The sequence below is a fragment of the Mustelus asterias genome, chromosome 28, assembly GCF_964213995.1.
Source record: "Mustelus asterias chromosome 28, sMusAst1.hap1.1, whole genome shotgun sequence".
NCBI classification, from domain to species: domain Eukaryota; kingdom Metazoa; phylum Chordata; class Chondrichthyes; order Carcharhiniformes; family Triakidae; genus Mustelus; species Mustelus asterias.
The window spans coordinates 15496651-15517849 of NC_135828.1; the positions used below are offsets into that span (position 1 = coordinate 15496651).

General features: G+C 40.6%; 1 protein-coding gene across 1 annotated transcript in view; it reads right to left on the minus strand.

Moving 5' to 3' along the window:
- Positions 1-21199, minus strand: part of chuk (component of inhibitor of nuclear factor kappa B kinase complex) — a 72346-nt gene that overhangs the window by 1768 nt on the left and 49379 nt on the right. The window contains exons 13-20 of the mRNA XM_078199578.1: positions 21074-21197; positions 14844-14995; positions 12919-12980; positions 10143-10252; positions 6849-6898; positions 5482-5581; positions 1695-1842; positions 53-195 (exon numbers count right to left, since the gene is read on the minus strand). Coding sequence (XP_078055704.1) covers positions 53-195; positions 1695-1842; positions 5482-5581; positions 6849-6898; positions 10143-10252; positions 12919-12980; positions 14844-14995; positions 21074-21197 — 889 coding nt within the window. The remainder of the gene's footprint in view (positions 1-52; positions 196-1694; positions 1843-5481; positions 5582-6848; positions 6899-10142; positions 10253-12918; positions 12981-14843; positions 14996-21073; positions 21198-21199) is intronic.

The following is a 21199-nucleotide window of genomic DNA, read 5'->3' on the forward strand; positions in this document are numbered from 1 at the left end:
AATACAAAAGTGCCTACAAAGTAAAAGCAGGCAAAATGCTGGTACTTCCTACCTGTTTTTTATTGCAGACATAGAGGACAAAGGATTAGGCAAGGCATTTTGTGGCATAAAGTTCTGCCCTTGCTGTGCCCATCCTAAACCATGGGGTGAACCAGAAGACACTGGACTTGCACTGTCAGGGCCTCGAGCTGTGCTCTGGAAGGAATGAAATATCCAACGGAATGTTTAAGATCAACTCAATGCATTAAACAGATTATTTTAATTTCAAAGAGAGGTGAGCAGTGTTAAAGCTCATTGTCATACAGCAAGCATGGATGCAAGTTCAAGTTACTTCCTGTTCCAATCCCAAGCACAAGTTTACCCCAGTAGGAAGAGTTAATGGGTTTGAATTTCTGCACCAAGGAATGTCGGTTTTAATCAAAAATCTTTTCCATAATAAATTCCTAATAATGGTTAGGCCAGGTTGAAGAAGTACCAAGGCGGCAGGAAATTTTGGCAGTGAATCCATCCTAGTTACTCTCACATATATTCAATAGGCTGATGTCAAATTTGCTCAAAAGGATTTCTGGAAGCCTGTCACCCATCAGTTCACGTGGCAGAGGATGATGTGCAGTGGTATAAGGACATTGGAAAAGATAGAAATATAGAAACACCTCTTGTTTAAAAGGTGACTATCCAATTGTTAGTAAGCTACAAAATGGGAGAGGCAGAGCACAGGCATTAGAAGATACATTACATATAAATGAAGGTTGTGCCTGAGGAAAAAGTGCCTCCCCTCATCTTCCCAACAGGTTCCACAACACATTCAAAACAGAGGTTAAGTTTGTGTGGGCCTCAACTCTGCGAAATTTCAGCGTAACAGGGGCAGGAGAAAGCTTCATGATGGCATCATTAAAGTTAGATTTTCTATGTTTTACTATAGAATCATAGAAGGTTTATGGCACAGAAAGAGTCCACTTGGCCCATCATGTCTGCACCAGCTGGAAAACGATCCACTGAGCCCAATCCCACTTTCCAGCATTTGGTATGTGTCCCTCCAGGTTATGGCGCTATATAAACTGTACACCGATTTACTTTGTTGTCAAGCAATAAGCAGCAGTACTAGCATGTTTTGTGGTGTCACATGGTCACAAAGGGATGTGTAAGTGATCACTGAAAGTATACGAAATGCTAGGTTTTAGCAAATCAAAGACCTTCGCACACATAACTACTTTGATAGGACTTGAAATACAAGGTCATGGTACTGGAACTCAGCGATCATAACCAAATTTAATGAAAAGGTAAACTGATTACGAGGCACATGCCAGCACAAGGTACAGGAAGTTCAGAAGTGAAGTTACCATCCTATTCAAAAGCTTTACTGCTGATGCAGAAGTCAAGTCACCTGTTCACTCCCCAGTCAGAGAAGTTAGCACCGGATAACTTGGATGGGGAGAAATCATTAAGTAAATGTGACAGTGAACAAATAAGACGGGTGATATAAAGAGAAAAATAACACTAAAATGTATGAACATTCATTATCTTAAAAATTTACTACTTTGTGATAGTATGAAGTGCAAAGAATGGAACATACCCTAATGGGTAACTGAGATGACAATAATCATGGTCACAGTCACATAATAAGACTGACTGTAGTGAGAGATTTTGTTTTACTTAACCTCATTACCTCTAGATTTGTGGAACAAAGTACTTACACAAGCAATTTTTAACAAATACCATATTTCTTTCTGCCTCTTTTCTTGCGATCTCAATAACATTTTTTCATTTTCTCTAATGTTGTCAAGTGCTTGTTCAATCTTTGGAAAAAGATCAATGATCTTCTGTTTGCAAGCCAAAAGTTTACTATAAGACACAAAGAAAGACAATGGTTAAAGAAAGAAAGCTTGGTGATAATATATCATTTATAAAGGAAACGTTATCAAAATATACGCAGCAAGAAGAGAAATCAACATACTTGGTTTGACAACATTGTAAAACTTTGTTTGCCAGAGCTAATAATATTCTTTTCAGGAGTTGGAACAAACTAAAGGTCTATTGCAGTATTTCAGTTTTGGGACTGTTAAATATTGGGAGAACCAAAGGCATTGTCTTTAATCCCCTGAACACACAGAGTTCCCTAGTCACTGACACGCTCTCTCTCCCCAGCATCTGTCTGAGTTGAATCAGACTATTTGCAACCTTATGTGATACTTTATCCCAAGATGAGCTTCCAACCATGCATCTGTGCCTATTTCTACCTTTGTAGCATTGCCTGTCTCTGCCCCTGCCTCATCTGCTTGTGAAATCCTCAGCCATGTCTTTGCCATCTCTAGACTTGATTATTTGAATGCACACCTTCCTGACCTACCTTCATTTACCTTCTGTAAACTCAATTATTCAAAACTCTGCTGCTCATATCCTAACTCACACCAGGTCCTGTTCACCCGTCACCCCCATGCTCACTGACCTACAACTTCTCTCTGTTAGGTGATGTCTTGATCTTAAAATACTCAACCTTGTTTTCAAACCTCCACGGCCTTGCCCCTCTCCTCCAGCCCCGCAATGCTCCAACATCTCTGCACTCTAATTCTGGCCACGAGAGCATCCTTAGTTTTAACTGCTCCATCATTGGTGGGCATACTTTCAGCTGCCAAAACCTTAAGCTTTGGAATTCCCTCTCTAATTCTTTCTTCCCTTAGTCCCTCTTTAAAACCTGCTTCTACGACTAAGCTTTTGTTCATCTTTTACTTTCTCAAGTGGTTTGGTGTCAAATTTTGCTTTATAACCAACTATGAAGAGCCTTGGGGTATTTTATATTAAAGATAATATAAAAATACAAGATACCTGTAAACCGTACTGCGCAATACAAGATAGGCACATTTTTTAACCAGCTTTTCCTCACTCTACCTTTAAAAGCTCACTAGTAGGAAACATCACCAGATCAGAAATTGTACTGTGTTATAACCATTTAGAAGCAATATATAGAAGACAGAGATTATAGGTTCATTGGATCTCATTTTCATCTAGTGAGTGAGCTTTGTCACTCACACGTTTACTGTGGACAAAAATAGTGCAATATACAATGCTTATGATGTCATTGAAGACGTAACCTAAATTAATAAAACAAATCATTAGTTCCATGAGGGTTCCCCCATGACAGAGTGTGGCGTCTGTTGAATAGTCCAGATCTTCTCTTCAGTGGCCATGATGCCGTTGCTAAGGGAATGTTTACTATGTATCACAAAATACATTGCAGCTTGTGACTGATGGGAACAAGCTTTTAGTATTGAAAAAGCAAGCAAATGTTGTCATTCCCATTAGACCACAAGACATAGGAGCAGAATTAGGCCACTTGGCCCATCGAGTCTCCTCCGCCATTCAATCATGGCTGATATTTTTCTCATCCCCATTCTCCTGCCTTTTCCCCCATAACCCCTGATCCCCTTATTAATCAAGAACCTATCTATCTCTGTCTTAAAGACACTCAATGACCTGGCCTCCACAGCCTTCTGTGGCAAAGATTCACCTCTCTCTGGTTGAAGAAAATCCTCGTCATCTCTGTTTTAAAGGATCGTCTCTTTAGCCTGAGGACGATAAATAGAATGAAAACATTCCTACAGATTTGATCTAGTGGATGTTGCAGCTCACAACATTATTGGCAATTTTGAAAGACTCTGCAATGAGTCGAAGATCTTGTATGTACTTAACGAATAGACAGTATTATAATTCTGTACTTGTGATTGGCCAAGCTGCACTATTAATAATGCAAAGCAGTTAACAATATAGTTGAATTACAATGATCAGAAACTACAATGGACCTGCTACATAAATGTTGTGACTACAAGAAAAGGTCAGGAACTGTATATTCTCCAGCGAGTTGCACACGTCCTGACTTCCCAAGGCCTCTTAAGCACTTTCAAAGTGCAAGTCAGGAGGCTGATGGAGTACTTTCCACACTCCACTTGCCTGCATTGGTGCAGCTGCAGTCCTGCTTAGTCAGTGGTTCATCCACAAGCCGAAACATCCACCTTCTCTAACACTGGCGTACTGTGGCTACCATGTTTACAAGGATGTATTGCAGCAACTTGGAAAGACTTCACAGCAGCTCCCAAACCTGCCACCTCCACCAATCAGAAAAGGTAAGGATAGCAGGCACTCAGCACTGCAATCACCTGCAAGTTCCCACCATCATGACTTGGAAATATATTGCTGTCCTTAATCGTTGCTGAGTAAAAATGCTGGAATTCCCTTTCCAATAGCATTATGACAGTGGTTCAGGAAAGCTTCCCACCATAGCCTTTTCAAGGACAATGAGGGGGAACAAAGCAATAAATGCTGGCTTTGTAATGATGTCTCCGTCCCAAGGATGAATTCAAAGTATCATGGCGTTAAAATGAACAACCAGGAAGAAGCTGAGCCAATAAATAGTGAATGAATCACACCCATACACCCAAGGTGAATCCATTAGCAATGAATAATGATTAATAGGAGATGAAACTCAGCCCACTTCCCAAATGGTGCAAGTCAGTAGGATCCTCATTACAATTCCTGCAAAATCATTCAGATTTACCTATTTCAAAATGAAAATATGAACATAAATCACTACCTATGACTTTGCATTAAAAGCATAACTTAAATATTAAAACTGCAGCACCCTAGCTTTTCAAAATGACACACTTTACATGCAAAATTGAACAAATACAACATGTTTTGTATAAGAATTGGTGGGAGGATAGAAAACTGGTAACTTAAATCTAATGCTATAACTAAGCACATTCAATTTTCAATATAACAAATGCTGGATGACAAGATGATTAAGCGGGAGGTATGCCTGAACATTTTAATTACTACTGTGCCCTTATGCGGCACAGAGCTCATTGAAATATTTGTTGTGATCATTAACAGAATTTTCAAATCTATTCTTGGAATGCAGTGGTGCACGAGACCATTAAGATCTCACAAGTGACACACACATTTGATCTGCTATGGTTATTTCATGAATGCATTTGTTTTAAACAATAAATTAATGCCCAATTTCTTGGGCACTCTGATGGTTTATTGCCAACAATCTATAAATGGTTTAGATCAAAGGACCATTATTCATATGCAAGACTTGACACTGATGATGGGGGGGGTGGTGAAAACAGATATTGCAGCAAAGCTTGACCTCACTCTAGTCCAACATCGATACATGCAGACATTCTGCAAGGGTCAATAGTCAGGAATTAGGACAAGAATTATGGCTGATTTTTCTGTTCCCCAAGCCTATTGCAATAAGCTCAAAAGGATCCTCTTTTAAACTGGCTCAAGTGCGCGAGAGATTGAGTTACAAAAACACAACGTGTGAACTTTACCTGTGCTTTTTAAAAATCATACTCATACATTCAATGACAATCTTCCCAAAATGTATGTTACTTCACTTTTATGTGGACTGTACACTGAAATGTTAGCAAATCTTTCAACTACTGATAAAACAGCAACAAAAATCTCGAATATACGTACCTGAGATGGGCATAAAGCTCCTTCAGCACCCGATCTTGATTCTGCACTGTTTGAACAATGATCTTTACCATTTCTGTACTGTCTCCATATTGATGTGAATCTTAAAACAGAATAATGTATTATTATTACACTTGGAAAGGATATTTTTTGGAATGCATTGAACTTCGAACGATAAAGAGAAGAAAGCTGCTCTATCAATTATTTTGTAAAATAATCCTATTTCTAGCACTTGTACATGGAGCCTGCACTGAAATATTTCAAAAGGCCAGATGCACTGGAGCACATCTATTCAATAATATTGATGGCAGTGGGATTGGTGCCATCTGTTAACAGACAAATCATGGGCTTCTCATCCTCCAGACTCTGAGGTTATTTGTTTTGTGGAGACAAAAACAAATTGCCCATAACCAGGCTGCTAACAGATCAAAGATACACCAGTTCCACTGCCACCAATGTTACTGAGTAGATACACCAAGTCTTTAAATGATTAGATGAGGATCAAATGTGTGCAGTGCCAAGGATTAAGATTGTTTTGAGAGGGATCCAACCTAGGACATTCCAGTCATTAGTAGATGTTGCAATGTATGTTCCTAATACTAAAACTCCTGCTCAAGCCAGACCAAAGCACTGAATTCTGGGGCAGTGAATGAACTTGATGTGAGCCGCACCTATAAACCATACAATTAAAGATGCAGACACAAAAATAAGTCATTAAATTGAAAGTCATCTAATAAATTATTTAGACAACAAATGATGCCGTTTCATTTCTGTTACTCTGCCTGAAAGGGCGACAGAGGCAGAAACCCGCATCGCATAAAAGAAATACTTGGATTTACACTTGCAGCTTGGCTGCTGGAAGGCATTACGCAAAGACTGGCTGCAAGAAAACGTGGTCACATTTCTAGAACTCAATGCTTTACCATAACTGGGTTGAAAAGAGGCAAGAATGGTTTTTGGTGAAACTGCCTACTTCTAATTGTTGCTAGGGGATAGTGTGTGCTCAAACGTTGCTCAGAAAGATAACCATAATGCACCCATACATCTTGAGAGTTTTGCTGCTCATTTTTATCATTTATTCTATCTTAACATGATCCAACAAATTTCCCCGCTCTGCAACAGTTCGCAAGTCTTAATTCAGGCCCTCACAAAGATAGACTAAGTTCAGACAAACTAGAGCACCACACATTAAAACTGGTTATTCTTCTTTCTGAGAAGGACCCTACACCAGGTTAAGGTCAATGAGGATCGATTGTTTATGGGTCGTCTAGGATAAAATCTAATCAGAAATCTCAGAAGTATATTTTATATGCTGTTCTATGTTCACAAAGATTAAGCTAAATCTGCAGAGTTAAAAACGTGCACAATACCTTTAGGTTTTCCCTTGAGCTTCCTGTATAAATCGATGGCTTTCTGTTCTCTAGAAAGGAAAATTATGATTAGTGAAATGATTTATTACGTCAACACACTTGTAAATCAATCTAATGAATTGTTATGTCTGTTGAAGGACCATTACTTGCCATAAATAATTCCTTTCATAAATTAATCTAAACATGTGGATGATTGCACTGTTCTGCTGAAAGCATACTTATAGATTTTTCTGGGTTTTATTCAATCTAAGCACTGTCTTGAAGCATTTGTCCCCATGAAAGCTCTGAACTAAATTACTGCTTTCTGTGCAACAGCACAATATATTTTCCTTTAAGTTTAGAAATATATTTACTCTCCTACTTGTTCAAAAGTACTTCCCATATCTGTATTCTCAGTTTCAGATTTTACACTAATTAACACAATTGGACAATGATAGATTTGCTTGTCTTAACCAGAATTGGGATTTTTTTCCTACTCAAAAACAGATTCTATGTTATTCAATGAAATTACACCTTTTGACAATGACTGAGAAGTCAAAAACACACCAAGTCCAAAGACGTGTAGGTTAGATGGACTGGCCATGATAAATTGCCCCTTCGTGTCAGGAGAACTAGCTCGGGTAGATACATGAGGCTATGGGAAAGGGCCTGGGTGGGATAGTTGTTGGTGCAGACTCGATGGGCCAAATGGCCTCCTTCTGCGCTGTAGGATTCTATGTGATAGAATTAGATATGAACAGTGGTTTATATGCCATTTGACTCCAGATTTACGTGATGTTGAATATGGAATCGATGTATGGCAGCAGGAGAAATACTTAATACAATTAATGTTACCAGAGAGGCAGTGCTGGGTAGACTAATGGGACTGAAGGTGGATAAGTCCCCGGGTCCGGATGGAATGCATCCCAGGGTATTGAAAGAAATGTCAGAGGTAATAGTGGATGCGTTAGTGATTATTTATCAAAACTCGTTGCATTCTGGGGTAGTGCCGGTTGATTGGAAAACGGCTAATGTTACGCCGCTGTTTAAAAAAGGAAGGAGACAAAAGGCGGGTAACTATAGGCCGGTCAGCTTAACGTCTGTAGTAGGGAAAATGCTGGAATCCATTATTAAAGAGGAGATAGCAGGGCATCTGGATAGAAATGGTTCGATCAATCAGACGCAGCATGGATTCATGAGGGGAAAGTCGTGCTTGACGAACATGTTGGATTTTTATGAAGATGTGACTAGGGCGGTTGATGGAGGAGAACCGGTGGATGCGGTGTTTTTGGATTTCCAAAAGGCGTTTGATAAGGTGCCCCATAAAAGGCTACTGAAGAAGATTAGGGCACACGGAGTTGGGGGTAGTGTGTTAAAGTGGATTGGGGACTGGCTATCCGACAGGAAGCAAAGAGTCGGAATAAATGGGTGTTTTTCCGGTTGGAGGAAGGTAACTAGTGGCGTGCCGCAGGGATCGGTACTCGGGCCGCAACTATTTACCATTTATATAGATGATCTGGAGGAGGGGACGGAGTGTAGGGTAACGAAGTTTGCAGACGACACAAAGATAAGTGGAAAAGTGAATCGTGTGGAGGACGGAGAAGATCTGCAGAGAGATTTGGACAGGCTGAGTGAGTGGGCGAGGATATGGCAAATGGAGTATAACGTTGAGAAATGCGAGGTTATACACTTTGGAGGAAATAATAACAAATGGGATTACTATCTCAATGGAAACAAATTAAAACATGCTACCGTGCAAAGGGACCTGGGGGTCCTTGTGCATGAGACGCAAAAGCCCAGTCTGCAGGTACAACAGGTGATCAAGAAGGCAAATGGGATGTTGGCCTATATTGCGAAGGGGATAGAATATAAAAGCAGGGATGTCTTGATGCACCTGTACAGGGCATTGGTGAGGCCGCAGCTGGAATACTGTGTGCAGTATTGGTCCCCCTATATGAGGAAGGATATATTGGCATTGGAGGGAGTGCAGAGAAGGTTCACCAGGTTGATACCGGAGATGAGGGGTTTGGATTATGAGGAGAGGCTGAGGAGATTGGGTTTGTACTCGTTGGAGTTTAGAAGGATGAGGGGGGATCTTATGGAGACTTATAAGATAATGCGGGGGCTGGATAGGGTGGAGGCGGAGAGATTCTTTCCACTTAGTAAGGAAGTTAAAACTAGAGGACACAGCCTCAAAATAAAGGGGGGTCGGTTTAAGACAGAGTTGAGGAGGAACTTCTTCTCCCAGAGGGTGGTGAATCTCTGGAATTCTCTGCCCACTGAGGTGGTGGAGGCTACCTCGCTGAATATGTTTAAAGCGCGGATGGATGGATTCCTGATCGGTAAGGGAATTAAGGGTTATGGGGATCAGGCGGGTAAGTGGTACTGATCCACGTCAGATCAGCCATGATCTTATTGAATGGCGGGGCAGGCTCGAGGGGCTAGATGGCCTACTCCTGCTCCTATTTCTTATGTTCTTATGTTCTTATGCCCTATCAAGGGAGTGGGACTCAAAACGGAAACATCTCTTTCAATTATATCTCATGCACATAAAAGTTTATTTAAGATATTTTTATTGGAAAAAATATAACTTCAGTCATTATCAGGTGCATGACAATTGGCTTCGGTATCCAAGGTTCTGCAAAGAAAACTTAAGAGGGAAAAACAGTAGCTTAAAGGGGCAGGGTTGGAGGCATAACTCCTGGGATCATTTAAAAATACTTGGATGCTATAACAGGAAAACTATAGGCATTTTCTGAAAGGATGATCTGGAACAGACCAAACTGCTTTATAAATCTGTATCTACTGTTACCTCTGCAGCTACTTGTTTTCACACAGGTGGCAATTAAAGCACGTATGAATATTTTCACAGTTGCTGTGGCAGTGAAAACTAACATATTTGACACTCTGTATAATATCATTTTATTGTGTCTTCTATCACTGGTCACTTTTGAATGGAGAGGAGCAATTGGCCATGCTAAATTCTCCCTCATTGTACCTGAACAGGTGTCAGAGGGTGGTGACTAGGGGATTTTCACAGTAACTTCATTGCAGTGTTAATGTAAGCCTACTTGTGACACTAATAAATAAACTTTAAACTTAAAAGAACTGAACAAAATGGAGTTAGACTTTAGGCAGTTAATGGGTTCATGTTCGTTGAATTAAGATGGTCGAGAGTATGAAATTGGCACTTTTGACCAGACACTGTGGCAATCTACTGATTTTCACAAGTTTATTTTAGGAAGATACTAGTTGCCACTTTAGAAGATTATGCAGAAATCTATTGTACCAGGAATAATTATTTTTTTTCCTTACAAGTTTTCCATAACATCTCCCTGCCGCCTCGCATATGGGCTTCTCTGCAGTTCCACTATTTCACTGTGCAGTCCCACGATTTGTTCTTCCAAATGACCAATTTCAGCAGCCTAAAATGTCCAAAAATATTTCTGTAAATGAAATGAGCTGTAGATTTCATTATTGCCGACATTCTTGAAGTAAATTATCCCCGAAAGGCCATTACATATGGAATAATTAAGTTTATTCAGTTGCTTAGACATACATATGGAATACCTGATGGACAGTAATTGGGCTGCACCTCTCTGTCCCTTGTCATTATCGAAATAGACATTAACAGTCTAACTTCTTCCCATTGCCTTGCACCACTTCCCCAAGAAGGATGGCATTTAGATTTTGGGTGTAGCAATAGCACAGTGGGTGCCGAGTTGGTATTACAGCATCTTTTAAACTGGGCAGATTTCACTCTCCAACTCTGACCTCCTTACACAAGTAGTTCTGTATCAAAGTTACTCTGCCAGCTCCAATGAATGTGGTCAAATATCAAACTGTACTTGACTTTTACTACTTTGGTTCCGGTAAGACTGAAAAATGTGCCTCAACTCTTTGCTTGCAACGTGCTCACTGTGGTGACATCTGTGGAGAGAGAATAGAGCTAACGTCTCGAGTCTGGATGACCCTTCCTCAGAGCTCCTAGCTCCAGCTCAAGGGTCATCCAGGCTCAAAGCTTTGGCTCTATTCTCTCCCCACAGATGCTGTCACACCTGCTGAGATTTCCAGCATCCGGAGCTTTGCTAACTGCAACAATTGGCAGAGATTTTAAAATTAGTCCATCTACTTTTTTTTTTAATACTTTTCCAATTCAATCAAATCAAATCCAATTCAAAGTCTCAACAAGTTGAGACATTTCAGATCCAGGCTGACGAGACCGGGCGAGCGACCAAATCACCCTGTCCTGGGCCTGATCTACATGAGCCAAGTTGATTGGAGGAGTAAAGCAACACCTCCTCCAAGACTTGAGCTCATTTGCATCTTAGCCAAAAGGCCGAGATGCAGCTTTTAAAAATTGCTTCATATGAAACATATGAAGCTTCAATGTAACCCAATGACCTCAACCAAGTGCAGCATCCAATCCATACTACACTTGATCTTAGCCAAAAGGTCGAGAAGCCATCTACTAACCAGCATACATTTCATTTCACCCCTTTCCACTTGGGTTGGCCAATCAAAATGCAATGCATAAACACAAGCTGCATGCTGTTACAATATAACCAATGATAACATTGGAATCTGCTATAATGTAACCAATGGTAACATGCTGTGAGGGTCAGCTGGTCAGTAGACAATGTAACCAATGGCAAAATGACGTGGTGGTCAGCTGACCAGGAATAAATAAAAAGCAGATAGGGATTGTGGGAGCTGGTGTGGCTCAGGGAGTGGCCTGAGTTTTGGTGTAATGAAGTTCCTTTATTAAACCTTTTTCATGGATTGACTTTGTGAAGTTAGTTCTTTTATTGCTTGCAACTGAAGTATCCTTACTGCTGGATGGACACGATATTGTTAAGTAGATGCAAGTATGCAACTATGTGAATTGAACTGCAAAGGAACTAAATGCCCTTTCTCCCCAAAAATGCACGCAAAGACACAAAGGTGCAGCTGTTTGTATATATGCTCAAGTTTTGAAGATGCTTCTGTATTGCTGAACAACACAGCCTTCAACAACTTATCAACACAAGCATCATCCCTCGTATTTTATCCTTTACTACCCTTGCTGTGGTATGGTGATAAGTTAGGATGTTCTTTGAGTAAAACAATGAGGATGTCAGGTGTGTGAAACAGCACATCCTAAAAATGTTTTTTAAAATAACTTTTTTCAGGATCCACTTCACATCGAGAGGCATTAGAAACTGGCCTGTTGCCTCATGCACACATATATTTGCTCACATTTTACTTCCTGCTTTAGCTCAAACATGGAAATTAACTCTCTGGAGGGTAAATTTTAAAATCCACCTTTACTTCAAACAGCTGCTAATGTATTCTTCAAGGGAGAAACAACACATACCATTTAAATACTGTCCTTGTGCTAGTGGCTGGTCAGAAAAGATATTTGTCCACGTCACTGTACCAGCTCCAAAACTGGATCACAAATGTCAATAAGTGTTTTTTAAAAAGCACATGTTTTACCAAGTGGCACTTTAGTTTTCCTCAATTAGAAACAACTGTTTATTATTTTACGACTCTAAGTCAAGGGAAAATGAAAAAAGGTACTTAGTGATGCACGTTTCATTTTCACAAATCAAGTAGCATTGTAACGAGGAGAAGTCAGAGGAAAATGTTGGATAAATTTGAACTGAATGTCTGTTGAGAACTGAAGTATCTTCGGAGTATTTTTATTTAGTTAGCACAAAGCTAGGTCATAAACTTTCCATGCCCTTATCCCAGGTGCACAGCTGTAAACAGCATTACTGTCATGATCTTCTGCACAAACACCGTGTAAACAAAACACTGCATTTTGATCTTTCCTCGTGACAGGTCCAATAAAAAGCTGATCATCCCAAAACACATTTCACAGGAGTGTAAAAGGTCATCAGAAATATCCATTAATTCAAACAGTCATTCATTTCGTGGAGATAATATTCCACTTCATACTGCTAAATCATCCCAGAACGCTGTAGACTGCAATGGATTCTTAATTTGTTACTTATCACTCAATAGGTTTTGAAGCATTAAAACCTATGAGAATGCTTCCTTCCAGTTCAACAATTTTAAGCACCAGCAAAGTTTATGATTTACTCACCTGTTTACAAGCTTCTGCCTTCTCCTCCATTTCCTTCCACGCTTTCAACATCTTCTCAGAAGCTAAGAATAAAAATGTATTTTCATTGCCAACTTAAATTCAAAGATCTTAATAAACAGCTTACTTTACCTCAAGTTTCAAAATCAGTTCTCATCCAAATATTCCGAAAGCAAGAACTACACTAAACATACTGGGTGGAATTTTCCCAAAATAATGACCAAGGGCATCCCGCTTTATTTATATATTAACCCTCAGTTAGGAGGGTTGATCATTGGATATTTTGTAGAAAATTCTATTCTCTAACGGAAGGCAAATGATCTTCCTATATGATATCGGCTTTTTAAAAAATTTAATTGTTGGTCTATGCCTGAATTAAAAGCTGTATTTATGAACAATTGGAGTGGGAGGGACAGGACCATGCAAAGGTCCACTGATCTCGGGCGGGATTTTCCGGTCTTGGGGCGAGAAAACTGGTGTAGACAACTTGTAGATTTTTCAATTTAGGAGACAGAATTCGCTGCTCATGATGTGATCTCATTGATGTCAGGGCGAATAATGCAGATTGGGTGAGCACTTTGTGGATCACCTCCATTTATTCCACAAACCCCACTCCCACTCTGATCTTTCCGTCCTCAGTCTCCTACATGAAGCTTGAGCACGGGCACCTTCTTACTCCAACTGATGATTTTGTAGACTTTTGGACACATCTATATCAGTATAACATCTGCCCCAATTTTTTCAGAAAGCAGCCCTTGGTAATAATTCCGCTATTATTTGCATCTCCTCCAAATCCATCTCATCTTTTTTATCCCATTATCATCTCCTTTGCCTTGCACCATCATCCCTTTTGTCTTCTAATTTCCCCCTGCCAGCTGGATAAAGAACAAAAAAAAAAGGCCAAGGAAAAATCCTATCGGACCCCGAAGTGTGAAGGCAGGAAGGGATATCATTGCTGATGACGCTCAAGCTAAAACTGGATAAATCAGAGTGGAACCCAGCGAGTCATGCACACCTCAGCTTCTGACCAACAGAGGAAAGGCACCTGGGGGATGATGATCAAAGGCTGCACAGATGAGAAGGGATATTGCACAGCAGTCATACTCACCACACTTGTTATCTGTGGTTATTACTTGGGCTGTAGCTTACATGGCAGAGACAGATTCTTGATTTGAGAGATTCAATATGAAGTTATGTAAAAAATAGCTATGGGAGGTAACTACACTAAAGGAATTTGGGGAGGAAAGGTCGGCTGGAGATGAGACCACAGTTTGCAAGGCCAGAGTAGTTGAAACTGGCTACTTTTTTTTGAGGAGGGAGATGAAGGTGGCAGCCTTGAAAAAGTGGAGAGGGAACCATTTACAACATCAACATATGTGGACGCAGGAAGGGAAATTGAATGGTCAGCAGTTTAATAGAAATAGGGTCAAAGGAGCAGTTTATGGGGCTCATGGACAAGATAAATGGGAAGACACTGAACTCTCCTCTACCAATTTAAGTTATAGTTATTTACATGATCCTGATAAAATATCAGATAAATCAGTTGCTTCAGCAAGTAATTTTGTTCTTGTGATGTTATTTCTTCTTACAGCCATATGGTCACCAGGGATCAATGACACATGAGGATTCTCCAGTCGTACTCTTTCTAATTGCTATGCTCACAATACAATAGCAGATGAACAGACATGTGGTTATTGGCTGTACAGTATAAATTCAAGAAATTCCTGTCCCCACCTACACTGCCACCTATGAAACATGAACAGCCAGGTCGTTCATGTTATTAACTGTGGTCAACAGGATTTGTGAGGGAACACCATGAAAATGAAGGTTACCTGACCACTTCAAATCAATGTCATTGCTGAAAGTGCCATTAAGATTCAACGTGCTCATTATATTTTTTTAAAACAAATTAAAAGTTGAACACTTACATATTCCACATGCCATTTGTTCACGGTATTTTACCAGATCAAGCCCAATGCTTGACTGAAAAAAGTCCAACTTGGCCTTTAACTGCTGGGAATTAGAAAACATTGTTGTCTTCATTTTTGTAAGGTTATTGTTGTAACGAAGGAGACTCAGCCTGGGAATAAATTACAATTCATAATCATAATGAGGGCCCATGGAATATTTGGAGATGTATATACAAGTGAAATAAAGAATATCCCATTGAAGGTCTGTCTCTTCGCTGTTACCAGAAAATAACCCTTAGAATGATGGTGAAGTAAGCCAGTTATATAACCTCTGTATAATAATCTTCAAACACAGGCAACTAAAAACAAGTAGAGTGGCTGGGATTTTGCACCTGTGGAAATGGCGAAGTGGGCGCAAAATCCCACAAGAGGCCAAAAGCAAGATTCATGTCCGTCAGATCTCACAGCGTGATCGCTCCCGCCATAATGGGGTTCCTGCACAGGAAGGCCAGGAAACTCATTTAAATATATTACCATGTAATTAGCAGGCTTCCCCACAATATCGTTCCCCCCACATTGGGATTTCTCCCTGTTGGTGAGGTGTATAACAGGTCTGGGGTGATGTGAACCAGGCAAAGAGATCACAGCAGGGGCGTGTAGATAAGTACAGCCCCCGGGGGAAGAGGGCCATGCCCAGGCAGTACCAGGTGGGGAGCTCCATGGGTGGGGTTCCCGTGGTGCGTGGGGGTTGTCTCCATGTCCATGGGAAGGAGTTTTTCATTTTACTTTTACCTTTTTTAAAGGGTGCTCCAATCTTTGGAAAGCCAATGCTGCCGGCTCTTCTGGTGCCCACCCCACCAGCGTGAGGGTGTGGGACGCACCTCCAGGTTTTTTTTTTCTTTTAAGCTCTGGACAATAAGCGAAGAAAAGCTGGCTGTGTAGCCGGTGTGCTGCACACTGCTTTGTTTGCCTGGTCCAGCACTTAAGAAAAAAACCGGAAAATTCCACCCATTGAAATGACCAGAAATGTGAAAATAATATTGTAAAACTGAATTAATAAAATCCATTTATAAAACCAAATATTCTCGCAAGCCAACGTAGTTTAACAATGCAGCTTACATTAGTGCCAAATGCACAGGAATGAAAATAATTAATTGTACAGAAAGGAAAAAAAATGAAAAGAAAAACTATTCTTGAATAGTTAAAAACACACTTTCCAAACAGAACATTTGGGTCCCATTTACACCATGACTAAACTAGCAGTATCAATGTACTCTCCCTGTCGGACAGTCACATCCAAATATTATGAGCGTTAAGCTATTTTCAGCCAAAACATGTTTCCCATCTCAGACCAAAGCTACTTGGCTCAAACACACATGAATAGAAATTGAAACTAAACCCGGTCAAAAAATATCAATCCTTGCTTTTTGCAGGGAAGTTGGGATGTTGCATATATTGATAACGTTCTTTTACACTGGGTGACTGGAAGCGATGTAGCACAAATCCTGAAAGGGGTAGGAAGAAGTATACAAATAATTAAGGCAATTTTTAAAAAAATCTATTATAATTTTCTCCCTCCAGTCACCTCAATAACGGATGAATTATCTGTTCTGTTTCACTTTAAACATACTCGAACTTGGTCGGAAAGTTAAACAACCCGCCCCATGGGAGAAGGCGAAAACAAAGAATTAAGTATAAAAAGAGGTTTACATCCTCATAGTTCCCAAATGACACATGCAATACAAATATTTAGTGGTGAATTTCCGCTCAATTTTAAGCCCCTCGGTCTAATTGAAGCAGTTCACTGATGCAGTGCATTTCAGCTCATTTCTTCTAAGTAGCCTCAACCCATGTCACTGCTCTTCACACTGACCAAAATGTTGCCTTCAGGAATATAGTATTTAAGGAAACAGTTTTGGAAAAGCATTTCTAATTAAACATAAATTGTTTGCAAATAATGTTACTTTTAAAAGCTCTATTTGTTACAAAACTCTTGTGAAAATGTCCGCAAGAACACATTTTAGCACCAACTCCCAAAATATTCCATTTAGTTCAGCTGTAAATTAATTTTGAGGAATGGCACCCCCATAAAGACCATCAATTAAAGCCACTGCATGAGGCCTGACACCGTAAAAAAGAGGCAGTGGAACAGGGGGAAATCATTTAATTGAAGTGAAAGTCACCCCCAGATTGCTCTTGTGTGCCACCCAGTGGATAGTTCTGTAAAATACCAGATGGCTGCCTCTCATCTATGCTAATGCGTGTTGAGCTAAGAGGGCAAGATTTTGTTGAAAAGATAATCAGAATGATGCATCCTGTTATTAATGCGCAGATTTACCAGTAACTTGTGACAAGAGGCAGCCATGAATTCCAAATCACAAACAAGGGGCGGTACAGTGGCAATGCACTGCTATCTCTCAGTGCCAGGGACCCAGATTCAATTCCAGCCTTGGGTGATTGTGCAAACTCCACACAGACACCCTCCCTGTCTCTGCGTGGGTTTCCTCTGGGTGCTCTGGTTTCCTCCCGCAGTGCCATGCTAAATTGAACCTTAGTGTCCGAAGACGTGTAGGTTAGATGGATCAGTCATGGCAATGTGCCATGCAATTATGGGGATAAGGCCTGGATAAGAAGACACACTGTCAGAGAATCGGTACAGGCTCGATGGGGCGAATGGCCTCTTTCTGCATTGTCAGGATTCTATGATTCTAAGTTGCTGGGCGACTTCCCTTTGCAATAATGGAATCTCACTCTTAACCGCATTCATGGAGTTGTTGTATTTTCACATTAATTACATATTAATCTCATCACAAAGTCAAGTCTATTAATTAATCAAATCATGTGGTAATTGTTAATGGCTGTTAATCAAATTTTTAATTCAAATAAATGTGGGTCAGTTTTTCAGATTGTGAATTGTATTAGCAGATTTTTAAAAAATGTAAAGTTTAGCATTTTTGAGTTTTTCTCATTTTCCTTTCTTTATTGTTTCCTTGCTCTTAATTCATTCTCTTTCTGTACTTGATTTAGCATTCATTCACTAATTCTTATTTCTTGATCCATTAATCTCATCAGTTAAAGAGAAAGACTATTGGTCCCATTGCTCACCAAGGCCTCAGATGCCCTATTAACCTTTACACCTAATCTTTTATGAACTATTTAAATTATTGGGCATATCAGGAGATGCCTACTATGAGATGCTATAGATCTGTCTCTCAATGATCAAAGTGAAGGAAGGGGTCATCGACACTTATAAGTATCACTTATTCAGCAATTGCCTGTTCACTGGCACTCAATTTGAGTTCCACGAGGACCACTCAGCTTTTGACCTCATTATGGCCTTGGTCCAAATGTGAACAGAAGAGCTGAATTCAAGAGGTAAAGTGAATCTGACTTCCCTTGACATCAAGACAGCATTTGACCAAATATGGCATCAAGGTTCCCGAACAAAGCTGGAGTCAATGAGAAGCAGGGGCAAAACTTTCCACTGGGCACAGTCATACCGGGCAAAAGAAAGATGATCATGGTTGTTTAAGGTCAATCATCTCAGTCACAGAACATCACTGCAGGAATTCCTTCGGGGAGTGTCCGAGGCTCAACCATCTTCAGCTGTTTGATCAATGACCTATCCTTCCATCATAAGGTCAGAAGCGTGGCTGTTCACTGATGGTTGCACAATGTTCAGCACCATTCACAATTCCTCAGCAGTCCATATCCATACACAGCAAGATCTAGACAACATTCATAGAATCCTTACAGTGCAGAAGGAGGCCATTAGGCCCGTCAAGTCAGCACCAACTCTCCAACAGAACATCCTATCCAGGACATCTTCCCATACATTTTCCCTCAGTGTATCTGAGGAGGCGCCAGAGTGTGGCGACTGGGGGATTTCACAGTTACCTCATTGCAGTGTTAGTGTAAGCCTACTTGTGACAATGATAAATAAACTTAATCCCACATATTTACCCCACTAATTCCCCTAAACCATTCATACTGGGTCACTAAGCGGCAATTTAGCATGGCCAATCAACTTAAATTGCACATCTTTGGACTGTGGAAGGAAACCCGAGCACCGGAGGAAACCCATGCAGACATGAGGAGAACGTGCAAACTCCACACAGCCACCTGTGGTAAACCACTGTTAGCTTATTGCCTGTGTGTGTGTGACATGCCTGGACATGCCCCCTGCCGGCCCTGCCCGGGACTCCTACCCCCCTGGTCCAGGTATAAAGGTAACTGCTCCCCACCCCCTGCCTCAGTCTCTGGACCAGTTCATCGGCATGGGTGTGCTCCAAGTTTTTTGCTAATAAAAGCCTATTTGTTCATGCATACAAACTAGTCTTTGCTTGATTGATAGTGCATCATCACCCAAGGCTGGAATTGAACCCGGGTCCCTGCAGCTGTGAGGCAGCTGTGAGGCAGCAGTGCTAACCACTGTGCCATCTTTGGGTGGATAAGTGGCAAGTAACGTTCAAGCTACATAGGCAATCACCTTCTCCAACAGGAGAGAATCTAATCATCTTCCCATGACATTCAATGGCATTACCATTGCTGAATCCCCGACTGTCAACATCCTGACTTGGAACTATATCGCCACTCCTTCACTGTTATTGGGTCAAAATTCTGGAATTCCCTTCCTAGCAGCACTATGGGTGCACCTACGTTACACCACATGGTCTCCAGTGGTTCAAGGCGGCAGCTCACCACTACCTTCTCAAGGACAATTAGGGATAGGCGATAGATGCTAGCTTAGACGGTGAAGCCTGCACCCCGTAAAATGAAATGCCCCACTTCTACATAGTCTGTCCCATTCTGGGTGTCTGGGGATAAAATAGCAGAATTTTACAATCCAGGGGAGATCTTATAGAAACATATAAGATTATGAAGGAAATAGATAAGATAGAAGCAGGGAAGTTGTTTCCACTGGTGGGTGAAGTTAGAACTAGGGGTCATAGCCTCAAAATAAGGGGAAGCAGATTTAGGACTGAGTTGAGGAGGAACTTCTTCACACAAAAGGTCGTGAATCTGTGAAATTCCCTGCCCAGTGAAGCAGTTAAGGCTACCTCATTGAATGTTTTTAAGGCAAGGATAGATAAATTTTTGAACAGTAAAGGAATTAAGGGTTATGGTGAGCGGTGGGTAAGTGGAGCTGAGTCCACAAAAAGATCAGCCATGATCTTATTGAATGGCGGAGCAGGTTCGAGGGGCCAGATGGCCTACTCCTGCTCCTAGTTCTTATGTTCTTATTATGTTCTTAAATTAAAAATACATAAAGGGAATTAAGATTATCCAAACACTGGAGCTCAGAAATGCAAATCTAAATTCAAGCCTCGCATTTCTTGCATTATGACAGTGAGAGCACTTCAGAAGTACTTCATTGATTGTAAGGTGCTTTGAGTGGTCCTGAGGCCATAGCAGATGTTATATCAATGCTAGTTCTTTCTTATTGGCCAAGTTCTCTTATTGCGCATGAAATAGTAATGGTTGGCAGAGATGAAAAATACTTGGAAAAATGGAAGGAAAAAAGTTGTGTTTCGAAAATAAAATGGAGATACTGGCCTAGGTTTTCAAGCTCCACCTTGATGAGGAGGCATCTCCTGCAAGGCTGGGCCTCCGCCTTCTCAAGGCCTGTTGCAGTTTGACCAACAGATGGCCAACGAGCTGCCTGTACAGAAATTTCCTATTTAAATTTTTTTAAATTTCACGAATGGTACCTGAGCATAGCCACACTCAGATTATTTGCACAGATTCTTTTTCAATTTCTGCTCCAGATTTCCATTTGGCAATCTCTGAAAGCCAATCCTTGAACCCAGTCCTCAAGGAATGAAGGTGGCATGACACACAGATGCTGCTCTCTCTCCCTCATTCACATGTCTTTGATACAGGTGGGTATAGCTTTTCTTAATGACATCAATCAGTGAGTCCAACAGGCAGGAATAGGGAAGAAATTTGGAACTGAGGCAAGAATTGTAAGAGTTAAGGAAGATGACTCAAGGTGGTTTTTTTGAAGAGGCTTTAAAGATTGGGAAAGCTGATACAAGCCAAAGGGGTTTTGGAAGGGATTTATAGTCCTCAATGGACAATTTATGCACAAAGGAAAAATAACTGAACAGTGCAAAAATTATAAAGAGTTGCTGATGGTTCCAACTGAGCAAATGATGAGGTGAATATAAAATTAAATGAGTCTTCTGTCCTGTATTAGCTGATTTCCTGGTTTATCATCTTTAGTCTCCGCTCCAATATTGACTTACATTGCAGCTCTTTGTCCCTGGAAAAGTCTGCTGTAGTCCTCCTTCAATCCACAGACGTAATTCACAGCTTCACCCCACACCTTTCTCAGTTGTACATTAGGCAACATTATCTTAGCATCCCTCACT